The sequence below is a fragment of the Mus musculus genome, chromosome 12 (assembly GCF_000001635.26).
Source record: "Mus musculus strain C57BL/6J chromosome 12, GRCm38.p6 C57BL/6J".
NCBI lineage: Eukaryota > Metazoa > Chordata > Mammalia > Rodentia > Muridae > Mus > Mus musculus.
In genome coordinates this window covers 104086921-104109365 of record NC_000078.6, presented here as the reverse complement: position 1 = coordinate 104109365, position 22445 = coordinate 104086921, and the positions used below count along the sequence as shown (strand labels likewise).

The window sequence follows — 22445 nt, the reverse complement described above, 5'->3', positions numbered from 1 at the left end:
ATGCAAATACTAACCAGGCCCAACCCTGCTTAGCTTCCAAGATCAGAGAAGACTATCATATTCAAGGTAGTAGGTCCATGAGGCCTCAGCCCTCTCATTAACTACACTGTTAGCAGCTCTGTATTGGACCAGGTACTGCAGAGATGGTTCTGTCTCCAATTTGGTTGGATACAATCACTAATGGGCAAGGAACTCTTAACATTTGGCTGGGTTTCACATAGCAGGCTGCCTAATGGCTCCTAACTCCTGGCTCCAGCTCTCTTCTGACTCATCCAAGCCTATACCACCACCAGCACAACAACCACTGCTACTGTGGTTCTGTGATGGACACTCCTCTCTGCAGGGAAATCTATGTGCTCACTGACCATCCCATCTGGTGCTTCTTACCCATCCCTGCTCCCTACAGATGGAATTGTCAGAAACAAAGAGCTCAGGTTTGGACTATGGGTCATTCCAATGGTGCTAACCTGCGATGGAATGTTTCTCTCCTGATTCTCATAACTAACCTGTGATTCTCACTACTGACCTAGAAAGTCTGCTTTTGAGTCTGAAATCCTCTCGTCCCCAAAGGAAGTTCACCAGGCACCCAGCAATCAAGAACTGCAGGCAACACATCTGCTATACTGGATACACATTAACTAAAGGGCTGACCTGAGACACCTCTCCCTCCTGTCTAGGGAACCACAGACAATCAGGCTGCATGGCTACTCATCAACCCCATGACCTGAGATCTCCCTATCATTGTTGAAACCTGTAAGAGCAGACACTCACATTGTCCCATGAAACTGAACTTTCTTCAGAGCCCCCACCATGCTGAGTCTATGGTATTAATAACTCTTCTAATACATCTCTTATCTCAAATGGCACACAGTCTCAGTTTCTAATCTGAGACCCTACAAAACACACTTCAGAAGTCAAGGCACGTGCTCAAGTTAAAATATACCCACTGCTCAAGGTTCATAGTTCACGCAAGACCCTGAACGTGGTCAGATCAGTAACTGGCAGAGAGAGCTCAGCATTGATGTGTGGTGGGTGTCTAGACCTGCAGAGCTTGAGATGTCAGTGTGGGCTGAAGCACAGAGGATTCTCGTGTGTTTGGTGTGTGGCCTGCACAGTTGCACCATGATGTACTCAGTTAGTAGCTATAGAGTCTGCTAGGCACATTTCTACAGTGAGACACATTTTGGAATGAGGAATGGAACAATTTCAAAGAACCAGAGCCTCCCTGGGACTGAGAATGGTGAGGGTTATGAGAGATATAGAGGACACTGAGAGGGAAGGATAACACCACAGGGATGGTTGGGTTGTGGGATCCTACAGTGGCGGCCTGAGTTGATTGCATAGCTCTTTCTGTTAAGTACAGTAAGAACCATGTGTATCCAAATCTCAAGGGAGAGCTTTAGGTCCCTGGTCATCAATCTCCTAATTCCTGGCTTTCAGCAAGGAAGCTGTATGATTGTTTATTTACATATTTGTTTCATTTATTTCTATTTATGTATTTGCAGGTATGTGGGGAAACAGTATACATATACAGGTGTCTATGGGCACAACTGTAGGTATCATGACTGTCCTAGGAGTGTCTCTGGGGAGCAACTATTGTATGTACTGCAGCCCTACAGAACAACACTTCCCCAGTGGGTGAGAGATAGATGGAACCTTAGAGAAGAAAGGTGAGTGCTCCCTAGAGGACAAAGTGGACATCTCAACTGATGTGCAGACTGGTAATAAAGGACAGGAAGAGGCCAAAGGTATAATCACACAATAGTATTAGTTATTTGAGAAACATTAGAATAACTCTGGTCAAGCATCCAAGGCTCTTGTACCCAAGGGGCCATGACCACCACTTCCTTTTTCTGTGTTTTCCTTCATGTTTCCCCATGGTGGGCCCAGCCAGGCTATTGTCTTCTTTCTCCACACCCTGTTTCATGCTCACTTCCAGCTGGACCCTATGTCTGGAAGTACCCTATCTGTTCAACATTTGCCCTCCAGTGAAGCATCAATTCTTCTTCAATGTCAGATCTGTGCTGCTTTTGGCAAAACCTTCACATTGTCTTACTGAGATGCTAATTTCAACATCCCAGGATCATGTAACCACTAAGGTCAAAGGGTTCTAAGAAATTCTAAGACAACACTGATTTGTGGTACACAATAGAGCTCCCATGCACTGGCTCCCCATGACTAGGCTATAATGCACAGTGACTGCTATGTGTCTGTTTGTTGAGTGAAATTTAGGAGCACTGGACCTTGGTCTCATACATGACCCTTAGATAGAACTCTTCTGTGAACTTACACAGACTGGGCAAACAAGGAGAGAGTCAATTTTCCAAGCAAGTCTAGACATTATGCAAGAGAAAGGAATGAGGGGGTGGGATGACCCCATGAGAATGCCAGATTATGGACAGCCACTCATTTGGTATGGTCACACACAAGATGTCTGGATCAGCCCTCAGACACCTGCATTGCTGTGAGCCAGCACATAGATGCCAGGCTTCAGAGTCTGGGCCTTCACTGCCACTGACTATTTCTTAATGTAAAGCAGGGGCAGTGAGGGATCTTGCTGGGTAGGGAGGATTAAATGCATTTGCAAATGAAAAATGCCCAGCACAGACTAGCACATACAAGTTCTTACTACTGTAGGGGGCAGTCTTTTTAAGGCCTTTTTTGGGGGGGGTGTTTTTTGGATTTTGGTTTTTTGTTTGTTTGTTTGTTTGTTGTTGAGACAGGGATTCTCTGTATAGCCCTTGCTGTCCTGGAACTAAGGAGCTGGACCAATGGCTTACTAGGGGACTAAAGAGCACTCCCTGTTCTTCCAGAGGACCAAAAAACTAAGACATTGGCTCACACCTTCCTGAAACCTCAACTCCCAGAAATCTTATGCCCCTTTCTGGCTTCTTCAGACTCATAAACACACAAACATACACACACAAACACAAACACACACATACACACACACACAGACATACACACACACACACACACACACACACACATTAAAACAAACCTTCCTTTTTTATTTAAGGTTTTGACCTTCTGTGATAGCTAAACTATTTGATAATATGGTTGTCAAATTGACTGTCCCTGGAATCACCTGAGCCACAAATTGCTGACTAGTCCCGTGATAACTTTAAATGAGGTTCTCTGATGGAAGAAGTACCTAGCACCAAATTTGGAACATAGTAAGTGTCACTATCCCCCAGGGCTATCTCCATAAAGACAGTGAGAACCAGTCCTTACAAAATGCTTTATTGCCATTGCCAAGGTGGAAATCAATAAGTCAGTCTGCACCCTAAGTTCTGCTGTTTACCACAGACCTCTATCACACCACCTCAGCCAGCCAGGCTTGTGATTTGATACCTTTGTTTGTGGTGAGACACTTTGACCCTGATTACTCAAGTATGCTACTAACCTGAGTTCTTACAGCACCCCTGGCTAACATAGAGAAGCCAACCCCTGTGTAAGAATCTCACAGGTTGCTGAATGGGCTTCTAGTTCTGTTCCTTCACTGGACACACAAAGAAACACAGGCCCAGAGAGGGACATTTCCATTCCCATGTTACAGAGCTACCAGTGGCATTTCAGAAGCTCAATCCAGTGTCCTTTCTCAACCCTGATGAACTGAGAGTTGGTGCTGATAGGTGGGGGACCAGGTTTATGACTGTGCTTCCTGGTGACCTTTATATATGCGGACCAGTCTTTTACAGAACTTTGTAGAGCTAGACTGAGCAGGAGAGGCCTGGAGTCTGGACACAACTATGTCACATATAAGATGGTAGGACCTTGGAGAAATCTAGTGACCTCTTTAGGGTCAGTGTCAATGATGAAGGATGAGAGCAAGAACACATCTTGAAACTGTGATCAAGGAAGCAGCCATAGGGATATTGATCTTATCACTTACAACACCTTACTAGTCAATCTACTCTATGAAAATCACTAGCAACCAAGAGATGGATGGGCTGAAGAACATGCCTGGCTCCCTCTGTGTAAGCCCATGAGTTTCAGAAGGAGTCCCTCCTCAGGGCCGGGTCACCTTGCCAACGAAAAGTATATGTGAATCCTCCATAAGGGTCAGCAGAAAGGGTCTGGTGAATTCTATCTTCAGGGAGCTCGGCCGAGCAGATCTGAATGTGAAGATGGCTCCTGTGATGGCAGCTGCTGTGGTTCCTGACTCTTCAACCTCCATCATGGATTTGTGCACCATCTGCAGGCAGACAGAAGGGCTGGGTTATGGTGATGCACCATGATAACAGCATTACTTATATTCTAAAAGGATGGAGCTTTGTTCAACCTCACAGCCAGAACTAAACCCTACACCCAGAGGTCACTTAGGACTGCTGTCCTACTGTGTACTCAACCTGCTTGTTCCATCTGCTTTTAAGAGAACAATGGAATAATTAATCTTACTTGCCTTGAGCTTCCCATGCAACCTTAAATGATGTACTCTTCCATGTCCCTGATCTAGAATGCATGTGTTCCATTTGCTGATAACAGAAAATATAGATGTTGAAAGTAATCTTTTAAAATGCGATCCACATGTGGTTATCAGCTGACAAACAATGATATTTGTAGTATTGTTCAATGTCTGAGTCATTTTGAAATTAGTTACTTAATCCCTTGTAAAACTGTTAAAAATTTCTGTGAGCCTGGCCTGGTGGTGCATGCCTTTAATCCCAGCACTCAGGAGGCAGAGGCAAGCGTATTTCTGAGTTCGAGGCCAGCCTTGTCTACAAAGTGAGTTTCAGGGCAGCCAGGGCTATACAGAGAAACCCTGTCTCATAGAAAAAAAAAGATTTCTGTGAAGTATCCCATTTCATGTTCATATTTGTGTGTGTGTGTGTGTGTGTGTTTGTGTGTGTTGAATAAATACATAGATCTTTGTCAAAGATCTTTGTCAGGGACACACACACACATATACACACACAGATTCACAAGACAGCATTCAGACAGGCACTGAATCCTTCAAGTTTGGGTGACAAATATAGGTTCGTATTGTAAGAAGAACAAGCCACAAAGAAACTTCTTTGAATATCTGAAGGAAAAGAATCTTAATGGGACAGAGTGGAATGACCTAGGGTGAAACAGAATGGAATGCGATGAGATGGGATGGAACAGGATCAAAGGTGATGGGCAGAGCTAGAACAAGATGGATAATTAGAACAGGATGGAGTGAGGTGGGATTGTAAGGAATGAAGACTATGAGATGCCTGCAGTAAAAAAAATAATGGGATACTCTCTGAAATGGGATGGGGTAGGATGCAATGGGATGGAAGGGGGAGGAGGAATCGGGTGGGAGTGGGTGGGAGTGGGATGTGGTAGGGTGGGTGGGATGGGGTGGGGTGGAATCGTATGAGATGGAATGGGAGAGATGGGGTAGGAGTGGGATTGGGTTGGGTGGGTGTAGAGTGAGGTGGGATAGGATAGAGTGAGATGGGGTAGGATGGGGTGGGATGGGAATTTCTGAAATCAGGTGCTCAGGAGCTTCTAGACTCACCTCAGACAACTTGATATTGGTATGGTCAGTAATGCCAGACAAGTCAGCATGGGTGGTGAAGACGTCCTGGATGCCCAGCTTGGGGAGGACATTTTCCAGTTTGTAGGTAGCCTCAATGGAGAACTTGGGGAGGTAAAGATCTAAGCGTCTGGAGAGAGTACAGAAGGTCATTCTTAGACACCATGAGCTTGCTGCTGCCACTCTCTGCTGCAGCGTCACTGACTTTCTGGAACCTTCCTCTTTGGAGTCTCCCTTGCTTTGTACTTTACTTGAGCTTCCCTCTCTGGTGTCACCCTAGAACCTCAGCTATCCCTCAAGCTGGGTCATGTCCTGGACTGAAGACTTGATGGGTAACATTTAAGTTTGGAGCTAGCTCACTGCCTGAGGAGTCCTTTCCAGTAGTACTGTGAGGTCTTCCTGACATGGGTAGAAGGATGTGGCCCCCAGATGGCCTAGAGAGTACCTTTTGGTGAACATCTTAAGCCAGTTCCTCAATGTTCTCTCATCCAGGCCATCCTCCACCTGCTTCATCTTGCCCTCGCTGGGGAGAATAAATAGAGCGATGGCATTGCCTTGATAAGGGATCCCCACCACCGTGCAGGAGATGTTTTGGTCCAGGTAGTAGGAATACCCATCTTCACGGTTCATCATGGGCACCTGTGTGGTCCTTTTGGGGGTCACATGGAAATCCATCTTGTGGGTGTTTGTCTCACTGAAGGCCGTCTGCCACTTGGCTAAAGATGAAGGAGAAGGAATTAAAGAGAACTGAGTAAAAATGGGAGACCCTTGGCTGTGGCTGTAGAAAGGAGACAATCCAAAGAGTGTCTCTACAGAGCAACCTCAACAACAGCAGCACCCACACCCCTTGGCCCCAGAGGCCAAATCCCCTCAAAGTTCTGGGTAGCCTGAACCTTTTATGGGCCTGTCCTCCTTTCCTCCTGGTTTGAATGAGAATGGCCCCCACAGGCTCATATGTTTGGATGCTTGGTCCCTGGTTGGTTGAGTTGTTGTGGGAAGGATTAGGAGGTGAGGCACTTATTGGTACGACATTGAGAAGGCTTGGAGGTTTCAAACACTCTCACCAGTTTCCTGCCTCTCTGCTGAGTGTTTGTGGATCAGATGTAAGCTCTCAGTTATTGCTCCAGCAGCACACCTGTCTGCCTGCTACCGTGCTTCCTACTGAGATGGTCATAGACTCTGAAACTATAAGCCAATCCTAATAACGTGATTATTTTTTCTTCAATAATATGTCCTGGCCATGGTGTCTTGGCAGGGCAACAGACATTTGCTTTCAGTAGCCTCTGACCCCTCCTGTTTCCTGCCTTCTTAGCCCTGATCAGATCCATATCCTGTTTCTAGTGGGTTTGACAGTCAGGGTTGTTTTGTCATGATGTCTATGACAAAGACCAGCTCCTGACTGTGGAATCACTGACAGGCTGATAAGCAGGTTCTGTCTCCCATGAGGCAGCTTTCCTTCTACCCAGCTGGCACTTGGGTGGCTTGTTCTTTTATCAGGGAGGGAATGCTATCTTTTAATAAAAACAGAAAAGAGGAAAAAGTTCAAGTTGGAGCCCAAGGCTTACCTTTGAAGAAGATGTAATTTACCACTATCATGACATGGGTGCTGTCAAGATCCTTGATAAAGTCTACAATCTTGCCCTTGGTCTGCTTGGCTACATAGTTGTTGATCTGCTTCTTGGCGATTTCAGGGTTCCCAAAGTTGGTAGAGAAAGTGTCTGACATGTACAGTGTCTTCATGGCACTCAGGAAGTCGTCCCGGATATGTACTGCTGGGTCTTTAAAAAGGGCACTGCCCAGGCTCAGCTGCAGGCCATCACTAGGCTGCCTGAATCTCTGTAGCAGCTGTTGGAAGCCCTTGTGGAGCTTGTCTTCTTGGCCTTGCTGGAGGCTGAGGCCTAGGCCATCTAGGATCTGGGTCTTCGTCTTCAAGCCAGCCCCCAGGGAGAGCATGCCCAAACTCATAGACACGCTCAAGGGGGAGAAGAAGACATTCTGACCAGGGGATTCAGAAACCAAGGCCCTGTAGAGTCTGAAAGCAAAGTCTTTGCTACTGGGAGGTCCCACAGCACCCACCGAGGACTCTTTAGCCTTCTTCTTCTTGGAATGGGAGTGTCGGCGGGAAGCCACCCCATGGCTGATGAACAGCACCAGGCACAGAATGGGGAAGAACCTCATTGTGGTGACAGCTCTGGAGGGGAGAAGAGAAAAATGTTCTTGGAGAGGGAACAGTTGTGAGTCAAAGTGAGAGACACAATGAGTAGGCTGACATCTGCAAAGATGTCCCCATGTCCCCTCCAAGAGGGTAAGAAGGAAACTAGACCATGAGGCTGTAAAGAGAAGCAGTGGTACTCAGTGCTCTGGGACGATCAGATGAAGCAGGCAACTAACTGCTCAAGGTAGACTTACAGACCGGTATGCAATGGAGTTAAAACAAAATCAAAATCAAAAACAAAAAACAAAACATTTTTTCCTCATAATATTTTAAGTAAGTTTAGGATTTTGCATTATGCCTCATTCGCAGGGTTCCTTGGCTTCAGCTATGTTACACCCACACACATCCATAATGCCACAGGTCCTACCCCAGCAGGTGTACTCACTCTGTATCGTGGTGGCTGAGTGTCAAGGTATAGTCCACCTGGCTTACAAGAGGACAGAGAGCAGAGCAGAGGAATTGCAGCCGGCAAATGTCACTGACCGCAGAGACTCTGTCTCCACCCCACTCCAGCTCTGCTTCATTGGGAGCTGGGTTGATCTAAGATTTTCGTAGGGTCCCCGATAAAAGGACAGAATAAATGTACTTCTGTTTCTTTGTCTAAGAATGTGCTTGGCAATGCCAGCCAGAGCCCGAGGCTGGAGCCTTGAACTTGTTAAGGTTTCTATTCCTGGGACTTAGCTTTTTCCCCTGAAGAGACTGGTGTCATCAATTCCAAGGCTGCCGTGTGCTCAGTCTGGAATGTTCTTGAGATATCATGTTTTCCTTGCGCAACATTGTTTGATTAGCTTCCCTCTGGCTTTGTCCCATTGTGTGGCAGTTTCTGCTGACTCTGTCTCATCTCTTACCTGGACTTGGTATATAAGATACTGTACTTTTAAAAGAAGCTTGCTTGGTATAAGATCCAGCATGTGAAAGCTGGACTTCCTGATCCCTAACTGTATCTTCTCTAGCTTATGGCCTCCTGATCCCACCTCCCCCCTCGGCATTGTTACAAAAAAAAAATGACTGTATGGTCCAAGTCAAGTAGTGACTAAACAGGGACGCCTGAATATGAGAAAAAGAGTAAATATGGCCATAACACATAGAGAAATTTAAAAATTAAAAAGTATCCCCAGAGAGACCACCTGAAGAAAGGGGTAGAAACTTCAAGAGTGAAACAAAAGATAGTAAAGTTGTCTTCTTAACATAATATTGCTATTGGTTATTTGGGAATTTGACAATGTATCCCATTACCCTTACTTCCCAGCCCCCCAGGCCCGCTCCCCACCTCTTGTGCACCACTGCCCCCAAAGATAGAAAAAACAAGTCCAGTTTGTGTTGTCCATATACTCGCCAGAACATGGTCAAACTCCTGCTGGCCAGCTCCTTAAAGATGAGTGAGTCTGTCCACCTCCACAACCACCAGGAACCAGCTATCATGGAGAGCTAAACTTCAGCATCCTTACCCTAACAAACAGCCTGCTTGGTTTTGCTAGATTTCTCCCCAGTACAGGATAGGTATAGGGGTTGTGGGGTGAGGGCCTATGTGGTGTGTGTGTGTGTGTGTGTGTGTGTGTGTGTGTGTGTGTGTGTGCATGTTGAGGACACAGTCAAAACTCACAACAGTGGCTGCACAGATTTCAGAACCCAGGTTCAGACTACAAAGAGCCCAGTCTCCTAGGCACAACAGTCCATCATTGACCCGCCTTTGCCTGAGAGATAACTGCTCTGAAAACTCTTTCCCAACCAGTTTTACATTAAAAAACAAAAAGGAGGTTTATCTACATGACTATTAAAAGGTCTCATGATATTAAAAAAAATAGAAAACGTTATAAAAATAAAGTTATTTTACATGTTATTTAAAAAGTAAAAATAGCATAAAAAATAGCATAAGTTATGGTACTAAAATATAAAAGCTATGAGGTAAAAAATATTTTGATGAAAATTTATACATACAGAAATAAATTATTTTAATAAATAATAATTTACATAAAGATTGAGGTGGATATATTGAGATATGAGCTATATAAAATTAAAAGGGTTATAAGTTACAAAGTTCTGAGTACATTATTTAAAGTATAAAAGGGATAAGATTTAAAGATAATATACATAAAACTAAATTTTCTAAGGCTTGAGATTAGCAATTTAAAATAAAGGTTGTCAAATTAAGATTTATTTAAAATTATCTGGCTGCCAAAATATTACATAATAGCTAAAAAAAAAATCAGATCAGTGACCTTCTGGGTGCCTCTCATGGGAGGCCCTGTGCCGAAGACCCTCTGGGTCCCTGTGTCTGCGTGGAACGGGTCTCTAGTCGCAAGTGGGCAAAGCTTTGGATGAATTGACAGACAGATGCACACAGGAGAGGTTGTGTAGAATCTGAATGCATTGTCAGGTCGAGCATCAGACTTTTTATAGTACAGAGAATACAAGGGGTTGGAAGTCACATCAGGCAAGGTACATTGAAGTTTACCAGATAAAACACAAAGGAATGACTTCAAAAGGAATTGCAGGAACCAGGTAAATGTTTACAATAAAGATAAGCAGTCCTGCCTAGGATCAGCCTAATGAGAGGCAAGAATTTCACACTTTAGTGTTAATAGCACCAGGGGGTTCTGCTCTTGGCAGGCCTCAAGAATAATGCAATGTCACAGACCCCTAAATTCCTAGGCCTTGCTAAATTCTTATCTGGAGAATCTCCGTTTGTCAGGAGAGTATACCAACCTGCTTTTGGTATGCAATGTAGCCTGTACTAAATATTTCTATCTCAGTGAGATTTCCAGGCTCTTTCTGCAGACCAGTTGAGCCACTGGCTCCGGCTATTGTAATGATTAATTAGTTACTGAATAGGTTAAACTTCCTTGCTGCTTTCTCACAGGATTCTAAACTCAGCGGCTTCTGGGATCTTGGAACACTGGCTTTAGCTATGCCAGAATTCAATCTTAAAAGGCACTTATAATAGGGTAATACTAAAAGAGAGCACGTGGATCCATACACTGGACTAACGCACTCCAGGAGTGAGTTTCCGTGAAACTCTTTTGCCTCGTGAGTAGCTTTCAAGCCTCAGCCTGTCAAGCTAACTCGACCGGAGAGCGTGGCAGCCCTGCACTGCTCTCTTTGCCTACATTTGGCCATCACCTTATTTCTATTTGTCTGTCGCCAGCAGGTCAATAAGAATGTCCCCATCTCATCTGAAAAGTGATGTACAGTTTTTCAAATATCATCAATTCACCCATCCCTTGAATTTTCCAGCCTCTAATCACCTGTAAGGTACCCCCACTGTGTGGGTATGTATTTCCCAGTAAACAATGAAAATCCGGTGCCCTGGCTTCAGAATGGAATTTCCCCTTGGGTGGTATAACCACAGTTTCTGTAGAACTCTGTGCCTCTAGAGGGATGGCCTGAGATTCTGTTCCACTTGTCCTAGAGATGCCTACCTGGTCTGGATAAGTTAATTTCCTAGAACCCTCTAACTGACTCATTACAGTGTCTCCAGGAAAAAAGACTCAACTGCCCCATTGCTGTTAGCCACGGACCTGGGCAATAAAATCATCTATGGGACGTTTGAAAAAGAGAAGACAACTATAAAATGGACACCCTTTTATGCCTGGGCTCACTGCTTATATTAACCTTCCCAACATGTTACTTGGCTTGGGGATCCTTCTAGTCAAGTGAACGGGAGACACTTCTAAATTGCCTGTATCAATTGTTCTCTCTCTGACTGTGGAGATTCCCCTTCTGAGGTGACCAGATTTACTGCACAAAATTCAACCCCTTTGGCATCCTCCATCACCCACTCAGTATTGTGATTGGAATCTTCAGTTGATAATTCTTTTGGTTAAGCTAGGAGACATTTATCAGTTCAGGGAAAAAAATAAGAGTCTCTTAGACATTCAGGAACTTATTTGGCTTTTAAATGATGAGAAGGAGGGAGCTGTTGAGCCTGTGGTACCTATTAGCGTACAAAAGTACGTGCTGTACACCAGGCCAAGTGCCAGGCTCACTCTGTACCTGTGGCTCCTCTCAGCTCACTTCTCCATCCCTTGGGTTTTGATTCCCTTCCCCCAGCTTCCAATTCCTATATAAGCCTGCTATTGCAGCCATGCACTCCAGTTCTCCCTTGCCCCATCCCTTGGTCCACCTGTCCCCTTCCCTCCTCTCTCTTCTCTTCCTCTCTCTTCTCCCTCTTCCCCACTCCCTAGCCCCCATTTAGTCTACTGACCATGTTTATTAGTCATTTCCTTTCTCTCCATGCTCTGGACTCTTCCAGACTCCTCTCCCTTGTATTTACAATGACATCATCCCTCTCAGTAAGACCTTGGAGCAGTCAGGTCCTCGTTGTATTCATCTGGTGCTGGAAACCAAGAGGGGCATCCACGAGCTTTCTCCCAAGGGGCACAGCCACTCCTAATCAAACCAAGCTGCTGATTTAACTCTCTTAAGGTATGCATGGCTCATTTGTCTCTGCTGGCTTCTGCCACCCTCCATATTTGACTTCAAATTCTAGTGTCCACCTTCTCAGCTGCTTCTTCCTTCCCTCCACCTCCTCTAACTCTGGTCTCTCCTCACCTACTTGGCAAGTGTTGTATCTTTCTGGCTCTTGAAGCCTTCTACACTCTCCAGGGTGCCCACCATGTGGGTATCTGTCTACTAAGACACCTCCCCCTCTTCCTCGGTTGGAATTCTCCCTTTTCCCAAAAGCCTCACCTCTTCAGTTATTTTTCTCTTCTACCTGCTCTAACCACGAGTCTCTTTTCCTCTACTGGGTGTCACCCAGAGCTGCCTACTTTGTCTCTGTTGGATTTCTACAAAAGCAACAGTGGTATGCTCACCCTACTGAGCCCCTGTCATGTGGAAAATGGCACCTCTCATCTGTGACTTGGGACATTTCTCTCTAAAAAGTCTCTCAGTCCACTTGGGGACACCCCAAATTCCTTACTCCCTTCCTGGCCCTACACAACCCTTCCTCTCTTCTTCTTCCTCAGACTCAGGGATTTTACTATCTCTGTGTAACTGCAAACAGCTTGGCCTCAGTATAGCACAATGGCCTAAGAATGTCCCCTTCAGTTTTCAGATTCACTCATACGGTAACAACTTCTGCCACTGTGCAAACAACAATCCCCAAATCTAACCTTTGTCTGCACTACACTTTCAAAATTCTGCAAGCCTTTTCTATCACCTACTCTTGAAAAACCTTTTATCTTTGTGATTTCTTTGTTCTCTGCTCTCAAAAACTTCTCTTAAAACTACTCTGTAAACCTTGTCTCAGGATTTAGAAAATTTGGGGGTATGGTTAAAAAAAAATCTGTAACAAAATGTTGATAGTTAAAAACGTACACACACGGTTAATCTTAATCTGCTACAAAATGTTCTATGTGATTCAACTCTTGCTTAGGAAGAGTTGCTTTTGAATAGCAACCATGTGGCCTGCTTCCATCTTGGCAAATGACCTCATCAGGATGAAAGCAATCAAGTGGTTGGCAACCATCTTTACGAAGGTGGTTTTTGGTGTTTGTGTTTGTTCGTTAGTCTGTTTTGTAAAGAGTACGTGGTTTATGTAACTTAACCTCCATATTCATTAAGAAGACCCCATGGTATAAACCAATTAAAGCATACCTCACAACACCTAAGTCTCTTTGAGCCCTCTGCTTATCGTTGTATCTCCTTTCTAGACAAAGGAGGCAACAGTGGTCTCCAGAATGCTCTGGGTAAGGGTAGATTTTTGTTTAATGATAAGTTTCTAAGGTTATAAAGGTTAGTTAGATGAACAGAAACTGCTTTAGAGTTGTATGTCTGACTAGTTATGTCTCTGCTAACTGTTCAATACCAAACTTGTAGAAATTTTTAGATAAGGAGCAACAGGATATGTTTGATAAATAGATTGATGAACTCCTAAGGTCTGTTTAGGTTAATAGCTACTGACTTGAAGATGCTAATTTGGTTGCTTTGTCTTTGCTAACTCTGTTAAGCCTTAACTGTTTGGATAAACTGAGTCATACAAGACACTATAGTACTCTTGGATGGTGAGCTACAAGAGGATGAAAATAAAGTACAGTTCCAAGTCCTTCTGTGGTCTGTATTTATTATTTAAAGTTTTACTTATTTTATTTTTATTTATTCACTTTACATCCTGCTCATGGCCCCCCTCCCGGTCACCCTCTCCCACTCCCCCTCTTCTCTGTGATGGTAGAAGTTTCCCCTGGGTATCCCCAGACCCTGGCACATCAAGTCTCTGCGAGGCTAGGAACATCCTTGACCACTGAGGCCATCTCAGCTAGTAGAACATATCCCATACACAGGCAACAGCTTTTGGGATACCCACCCCACTCCAACAGTTCAGGACCCTCATGAAGACCGAGCTGCACATCTGCTATATATGTTCAGGGAGGGGTGCCTAGGTCCAGCCAATGTATGTTCTTTGGTTGCTGTTCAGTCTGTGAGAGCCCCAAAGGTCCAAGCTTGTTGACTTTGTTGGACTTCCTGTGAGTTCTTATCCCCATCAGGGCCAGCAACCCTTCCCCTGACTCTTCCATAAGACTCCCCACAGCTCCATCCACTGTCTGGCTGTGGGTCTTTGCATATGTCTAAATCAGCTGCTGGGTGGAGCCTGTCAGAAGACAGCCATGTAGGACTCCTGTCTGCAAGCATAACAGAGTATCATTAATAGTGTCACAGCTTGGTAATTGCCCATGGAATGGGTCTCAAGTTGGGCTGGTTATTGGTTGGCCATTGCCTCAGTGTCTGCTCCCTCTCCTGTGCCTGCATTTCTTGTAGACAGGAAAATTTGGGGTGGAAAGTCTTGTGGGTGGGTTGGTGTCCCTATTGCTCCAGTGGGTTTCATTTTATTTATTTTTATTTATTCACTTTTCATCCTGCTCACTGTATCCCCCAATGTTATGAGTCACAGCTAAGGCCACCCCCATTGATTCTTGGGTGCCTCCCCTATCCCAGGTCTCTGTTGCATCCTTGAGATGCACCCCACTTCCTCACCCCATCAGTTGGAGATTTCTATTCATTCTCATGGCCATATGGCCATCTCTCCTGTCTTGCCCACACCTGATTCTGACCCCCTCCATTCACCTCCCCATCCCCTCTACTATCCAGTTCCCTCCCTCCATTTGCCTCCTATGCCTATTTTATTCCCTCTTCTAAGTGATATTCAAACATCCTTTCTTGGGTTTTCCTTCTTGTTTAGCTCCTTTGGGTCTGTGGAGTATAGCATGGGTATCCTGTAGTTTATGGCTAGTGTCCACTCATAAGTGAATACAGACCATGAATGTCCTTTAGGGTCTGGGTTACCTCACCCAGGATGATATTCTCAAGTTTCATCCATTTGCCTGAAAAATTCATGTTTTTGTTTTTAATGGCTGAATAGTATTCCATTGTGCAGATGTACCACATTATCTTTATACATTCTTCAGTTGCGGGACATCTAAGTTGTTTCCAGTTTCTGGCTGTTATAAATAAATAAAGTTGCAATGAACATAGCTGAGCAAGCACCTTTGTGGAATGTTCTAGCATCTTTTGGGTATATGCCCTGGAGAGGTATAGCTGGGTCTTGAGGTAGAACTATTCCCAGATTTCTGAGAAATTGCCAAATTGATTCTCTTGTACAAATTTGCACTCCTACCAGCAATGCAGAAGTGTTCCCTTTGTTCCACATCTTGCCAGCATGTTCTATCTCTTGAGTTTTGTATCTTAGCTCTTCTGAAGGGTGGAAGATGGAATCTTAGAGTTGTTTTGATTTGCATTTCCCAGATGAATAAGGACTTTGAACACTTTTTTAAGTGTCTTCCAGCCATTTGAGATTCCTCGGTTGAGAATTTTCTGTTTAGCTCTGTACTCCATGTTTTAATTGGAGTATTTGGATTTCTAGTGTTTAACTTCTTGAGTTCTTTATAAATTTTGGATATTAGCCATGTGTCATCAAATGTAGGGTTAGTGAAGATTCATTTCCCAATCTGTGGGCTGCTGTTTGGTCCTATTGACAGTGTCCTTTGCCTTACAGAATCTTTTAAGTTTCATGAAGCCCCATTTATCAGTTCTTCATCTTAAAGCCTGAGCCACTGGTGTTCTGGTCAAGAAGTTGTCTCCTGTACCAATGAGTTCAAGTCTATTCCTCACTTTCTGTTCTATTAGATTTAGTATATCCAGTTTTATCTTGAGGTCTTTGATCCCCTTGGACTTGAGGTATGTGAAGGGTGATAGATATGGATCTATGTGCATTTTTCTACATGCAGATGTCCAGTTATACCAGCACCATTGGATGGTTTTGGCTTCTTTGTCGAAAATCAAGTGTCCATAGGTGTGTGGGTTTATTTCAGGGTCTTTGTTTAGATTCCATTGGACAACCTGTCTGTTCCTATACCAATACCATGCAGTTTTAAATTACTATTGCTCTTTAAAACATCTTGAGATCAGGGATGGTGATAACTCCAGAAGTTATTTTATTGGTTAGGATTATTTTTGCTATCCTGGGTGTTTTGTTTTTCCATGTGAAGTTGAGAATTGCTCTTTCAAGGCCTGTAAAGAATTGTGTTGGTATGTTGATGGGGATTGCATTGAATCTAAAGATTGCTTTTGATAAGATGGCCATTTTTACTATGTTTATCCTACCAATCCATGAGCATGGGAGATCTTTTCATCTTTTTATACCTTCTTCAATATTTTTCTTCACCGACTTGAAGTTTTGAGCAGATTGCTATCTGATAAAGTTTTACTTTTGATGCTAAAGGATCTTCAATCAAATCTTCAACTCAAATCTTTAAAGCTCAAATTTAACAAAGATAAAACTGTAAAATCTTGATCTTAAAAAAGCTATTGGCTTGTTCTAAACTGTTGAAGATAAACATTTATGCCCAATATCTCTCTATATATAAACCTCTCAGCAGAGGAAAGAACATTAAATGCTTTTGACTCAGAAACATTGTTTGGGGTCCCCAAGCTTTTGTTATAACTCAAAGGTATGAGTCTACTGCTTTAGGATTTCAGTGAAGATTACAAACAATGGCAATGTTAATATATCTAATATTTTTATTTCTTTTGTAAACTTAAAGAGTCCTTGTGAGCTTTAGGGAGTTGACGAGGATCTGTCTGTCACAGGTCAGACTCCAAATAACTGCTTCTGTCAACCAATAGCCTAAGCTTCCCCTCTTACTGCCTATCTCTAAAGGTAGGACCTCTCTCTCTCTCTCTCTCTCTCTCTCTCTCTCTCTCTCTCTCTCTCTCTGTCCTTCTCCCCATCCTGAGACATCCCCACCTTCTGCAAATAACAGGACCACGGGCCTGGCCTGGAAGTTTCAAGTATAGAACCAAAATAAAGACACTCAGAGGCCCCAATGGAAGGACAAGAGTAACCTAATTCTGAGTCCTTGCTCACGTGTGGACTTGTCAAGGTCAGCCTGAGACTGGGGCCTGAAAGGAGTTAAGCTGGACTTGGCTTTTTCCCCTGAAGAAACTGAAGTTATCAGTTTCAAGGTCTGTAATGTTGATAAGATAGCCTGTGTTCCCTTGTGCAATGTTATGTGATTAGCTCTCCACTGATCTGGTTCCTTTGCCCGATAGTTTCTACTGGCTCGGAACCCTTTTCCCCTGGACATAGATATAAAATACTGTGCTTCTTCATAAGCTTGCTTGGCATGGGACAGAGCTTGTACAAGACCTGATCCCAAACTTTATCTCATGTCTTCTACCTTCTGAACTCCTAGCTCCTCTCTTCTAGAACCCTGTCATTGAAGAATGGCCTGCTGTCCCCAGCCTGCATTGTCTTGTCATAGAAAGGCTCCCAGACAACAGGTCAGTTTCAAGTAAAGTGGCCCAGGACAGAGGCCTTCATCAGGTTACCCAGTCACTGCTTTCCAAACCCACTTCAGTGACCATCGCCTGGTTTTGTGGGCACTCCAGAAAATAGCAGTGCCAGGCTACTGCAGACTGACATTACAGAGGCAGGAACAGCAGAACACCATCTCTTTCCAGACTCAACTCCTTCACTTTCTGAAGCCAGTTTCTCATGGGCCCAGGGCAAAGAGCTTTGAACCACTTCCCTTCAGCCTCTGTGCTTGCTAGATAATCCCTTCCGTCTGATAATGGTTGCAATGAGAAAGTCTTGCAATGACAGAAACAAGGGGGTCATTGTGTCTACCTGGTATGTTCTAAGGACCCAAATGAGGCCCAGAGGCAGAATAGAATGTTCTAGATTAGGTGTCAGATTACAACCAGGTGTCTGGATAGCTGACAGTGCTCTTTGCTTAGAATGGAGTTGCACCTAGGACTTCTGTGGGCCTTGTGGGATTGTCTTTTTCTCTCTAGAAACCAGGGCTCACTCACCCAATCTTTCCAACATTGTAGAATGTTTCCAAGACCAGGTACAGAGTGCTAGCTCAGGCCTTGTGACATTTCCAAGGCCCCATGCCAGGGACTCGTAGTTGCTCGAAGAAGGTAGAGCTGGCAAATCCCAATATGGGTCAGGTATGATGAAGAAGAAGTGATCAAGATATACACCAGCCAAGTGAGCACCTGCATACCTTCAGGGCACTTTCCTGTCTTTCTCTTTGATATCAAGGCAGAGTGATTCCCTCTTCTAGGTCAAATGCTAACTTATCAATCCCCAAGGGCATCAGGTAGCCTCATTTGCTAATAGGGTCCTTACTACAGATGTAATGAGTTTTTAAAAAGGTTACATTGGGCCAGGGTGGTTCTTTAATCCAACACAGCTGATATTTCCACCCTACCTCCACCCTCTATCACTACCCCCTTCTCTATGTCTCTCTGTCTCTCTCTGTCTCTCTCTGTCTCTCTCTGTCTCTCTCTGTCTCTCTCTGTCTCTCTCCCTCTCCCTCTCCCTCTCCCTCTCCCTCTCCCTCTCCCTCTCCCTCCACCCTCCTCTCTCTGTGTTGTTTGTGTGTATGTGCTGTATGTTGTGTGTATGTTTGTGTGTATGTGCTGGAGTGTGGCTGCTTGGATTGTGCACATGCTATGTGTGTTTGTTGTATGTACTTGTGTATGTGTGCAGCCAGAGGACATCTTCAGGTGCCATCTCCTCTACTCCTCTGAGACAGAGTTTCTCACTGGCTAGGAGCTCACCAAATAAGCTAGGCTGGCTGATCCATGAGTCCCAATGACCCACCTGTCTCTACCTCCCTAGTACTGGAATTACAAGCATGCATCACCATGGCCAGAGTTCAGGCATTGAGCCTCCAGCGTGTAACAAGAAGCAGTAGCCTGCTAGACTCTCTTTCATGGAGACTTTGATATACTAGATATTTTTCCCCCAAGGTTCCAAAGCAAAGGGTATTGTGAAACCTGAGCAATTGAGCTCAATATTTGTCCAGTCTTAGGCCAAAGGACAGTGATGCAAACATCACTCTGTAAGCTTCGATTTGTTCATATATTTTTACTGTCTGGGCCTATACCATACAGGTTACCTGAGCCCAGTGGATCTTTGGGAATTCTGGAGTAATCAAGGCTCTGCCTCTAAGATGTCCCATCTGATAGGCAACTAGAATGAGATGGGGACAGAGTGACCCTCAGGCTAGCCATGCATGATGATAGGATAGCAGTCTGGCTGGAGGAGGTGAAGGCAGAGGCATTTGTGGATAACCTTGGTAGCATGTGGGCTCTTAGAAAAGAACCTGCCAGAAAGAGGCTGGTGCTTAACAGTAGGCAATGAGAAAGGCCAGTGCTTAAAAATCACATGACATAGGACAAGTGAGGCTGTGAGCATTAGATGAGAGAAGCCTTGACTATTAGTAGAGGACTTTGACTTTCCTTGTATACAATAGGGAGCCACCGAGTATCTTAGAGAGGAATGAACAGACCGTCAGCATAAGGAGACAGCAATCTCCCATTGACTTGCTCCTTGTTGACTTGAGGGGGAGGTGTGTTCACCCTCTCCATTATCACACCAGGATCTCACACATTCACCACCCTGGCCCAATGTCTGGCAGGCTCATTGCCATAGCAAGCCTAAACTGCCCAATGGCTTGCCTTCTATCCACTCACTCACTTGTGTGTGTAGGGTGGAGAGGGGAATGAGTCAGCTTGGGGTTAATTTTATCTCTTACAGGGATGTTGAAAACCAGAATCCAGCTTGTCGGCGTGCAGAGGGGAAGTGGGACCTGAGCTCATCCACGAAGTTCTGTGATCTACAGGGCCTCTGGAATTCTAAGTACGTATATGTGCTTATGAATATAACCTAGAGGCGGGGCATTGAGCTGCAGATTTCTCCCTTTCAGCAACGACTGTCCATGAGATCCTTCTGTCAGGGTTCCCCTAAGGCTGTCTTGGGTCCTATTCAAATCTGTTTTAGAGGGATGAATGGGGAGCATCCTCTTTGGTACCCTGCCTCCCTACTTCCCTGGACCCTCTTGAGTGGGCTTATGGAGCTACTGCTTGCTCTATATCCTGTTTCTGGGCTTGTGGCTTTGCTAGGGCCATAGCTGTATCAAAAAGTATTTCAACTCTGACTGTTGAATGGGTGCTCTCTTAGGATTGTAGTGCTGTGAAGAGACACCATGACCACAGCAACTCTTATAAAGGAAAACAATTAATTGGGGCTGGCTTACAATTCACAGGTTTAATCTATTATCATCAAGACAGAAGTATGGCAGAATTCAGGGAGCTCTGGTACTGGAGAAAAAGTTGGGAGTTCTACATTCAGACTGATAGACCACAGGAAGAGAATGAGACACACCAGGCCTGGCTTGTGCTTATGAGACCTCAAAGCCCACCCTCAATGACACATTTCCATGGACAATGTCACACCTACTCCAATAAGGTCACACCTGCCTATAGTGCCAATCTTTGTAAGCTTATGGAGCCATTTTCATTCTAACTATCACAGATGTCAACTCGAAGGTACTCTCTAGCTTGCTCTCTAGTGACAACTCTGATTTTTGTGCCATGGGGCTTCTTGTATGATATAGACAAGGCTTAGGGAACCTAGATCCTGTTTTCCAGCCATAGACTGAATCTTCAGAACTGCCTCTATGTACTCTGGGCACCAAGAAGCACCTCGGAGTGAGTGTGGTCAATAGCCTACAATCTTGAAGTCTGGAAAATTCCTTGAGTACTGCAATCATAGAGTACCAGCCCCCATTTCCACCCAGAGCAAACTGTGAGGAGTTCTGCCTCAGCTTGACCTACAGAAAGAGGAGTGTTATAGGGCTGAGTGTTGATCTAGAACCTTCTAGAAGCTCAGTAAAGAACTTTAAGGGCTGATGATAGAAAAAGAAGGGTCAAGAAGATATTCCCAGGTTTAGAACTGCTCTCCTACTGGGACCCTGTGTCCATGTCTAAATTGCAAGGGTATTCAAAAAAGAAGAACCTGGAATGCATACAGGGACAAACCGAGATTCAGAGATGATGTGCACAGCACTGGGTGTCTGGTTTGTGGGTTCCATGGGAAAAGTAACAAGGTTGGTGTATGCATTGCCCCCATTTTAAGCTTTCCAACATAGAGTAAGTGTGATTCCATGAGACAGAGTCACCTAAACCTGTATCATAGGTGTCTCATAGGTGAGGGTACCAAGGTCCAAAGAAGCAAAATTGGATTGATGATATTGAGTGTCCAACTAGTGGGAGCACAATAAAAGGTGAGCAGGTGATGGCAAAGCATTATGGGAGTTCTTATCTGGACATTGAAGCAAAGAGTGATCTGAACCTAGAAAAGAATGAAGAAGAGTTCCTCTTGGCTGCCCTGTTCCCAGCACTCACTGGCCTGGAACTCCATGTTGAAGTCAGAGAGCATGTTGAATAGCCCCTGTAAGCCAGCATGCTGTTGCCTAGAGAAGGCATCTGCTGCAAACCAAGGGTTTGCTGCAAAGAGAGCCAGTCTCTACCAGCCTGCCTCCTCCATGGGTAGGGGGTTTGTTCTCCCAGATGCTAGACGGGCCCCTCCTTGGAGAATTCACTCTGCATTCTGAAATGATCTGAGCTAGATCCAGGGCATGTGGGTATAACATATTACTCAGGTGGAGAAACTGAGCCCCAAGAAGGGCCTAGACTTGCCAGATCACATCAGCAGGGCCAATACATTGAAAAGTCACTGTTCCTGTCCCTGACCTCCTGTTCCTGCAGCATGCCGTTGGCCACAGCTGTCTATTTTGGGAGTGGCACTAGTCACATCTTAGGCCAAAGGTAGCATGCCTCTCTGAGGCATCCTCACTAGAACTATGGTACAAATCTGAAATGTCCCTACAGGCTACGCTTTGAATACATTTTGCAGCTGGTAACACTGTGTAGATGGGTTTGTTAAAGTGAGTCTCTTGGTGTGGGCTTTTGAAGACTGGATGGAACCCTTGGTTCAGACCTCACAATTTGTTTTCTGGTCCATGAGCAACCTCCTCCATCAACTGCCTCCCATCCCCACCGTGACCCAAGCTTGTTGCCAGGTCTTCCCTGCCGTGTTGCACAGAAACCCTCTGACGCAGTGAACCAATGTAAATCTGTCCTTCCATAAACTGCTTCTGGTAGGCATTGTCACAATGAGGCAAACATAAGAAAAGCACCGGCCAGTGTCCAGATGGCCCAGGCTGCTTCTGTTGGGAGTCTCCCTATCAAAGCTGTCTCAGCTTCTCTTCCAGAATGAAACACTACTTCCCAGCCAACTTCTCTTCTTCTCATAGCTGGGCAACAGTGTGTAGCTTAAGCACATCACACTCTATGTCTGGAACCAGATTTGCTAACAGGGTAAGGCCTGTAAGTCTGTAAGTGTCCACTACATATGAGGCACCACACACATAC

General features: G+C 44.8%; 1 protein-coding gene across 2 annotated transcripts; it reads right to left on the bottom strand.

Moving 5' to 3' along the window:
• Positions 1 to 3227: 3227 nt before the first annotated feature.
• Serpina5 (serine (or cysteine) peptidase inhibitor, clade A, member 5) lies at positions 3228 to 10053 on the bottom strand. 2 transcript variants are annotated; one of them, XM_006515916.2, is made up of 5 exons: positions 9941 to 10053; positions 7072 to 7697; positions 5952 to 6222; positions 5489 to 5636; positions 3228 to 4198 (listed from the first exon to the last, which is right to left on the bottom strand). In XM_006515916.2, the coding sequence occupies exons 2-5, from the start codon at positions 7682 to 7684 to the stop codon at positions 4013 to 4015; spliced, it is 1218 nt and encodes a 405-aa protein (XP_006515979.1). In that variant the 5' UTR covers positions 7685 to 7697; positions 9941 to 10053; the 3' UTR covers positions 3228 to 4012. The 2 variants fall into 2 exon arrangements, with proteins under 2 accessions (XP_006515979.1, NP_766541.2); NM_172953.3 differs by lacking the exon at positions 9941 to 10053 and adding an exon at positions 8107 to 8253 and having other exon boundaries at positions 3229 to 4198.
• Positions 10054 to 22445: the final 12392 nt, after the last annotated feature.

Excerpts from the sequence above, each read along its gene's own strand:
- Serpina5 (XM_006515916.2), bottom strand. The coding sequence starts at position 7,684 with ATGAGGTTCTTCCCCATTCTGTGCCTGGTGCTGTTCATCAGCCATGGG. Across the intron at positions 6,223-7,071 it reads AAATTACATCTTCTTCAAAG|CCAAGTGGCAGACGGCCTTC; the intron begins GTAAGCCTTGGG and ends CTTCATCTTTAG. Across the intron at positions 4,199-5,488 it reads CCAATATCAAGTTGTCTGAG|ATGGTGCACAAATCCATGAT; the intron begins GTGAGTCTAGAA and ends GTCTGCCTGCAG.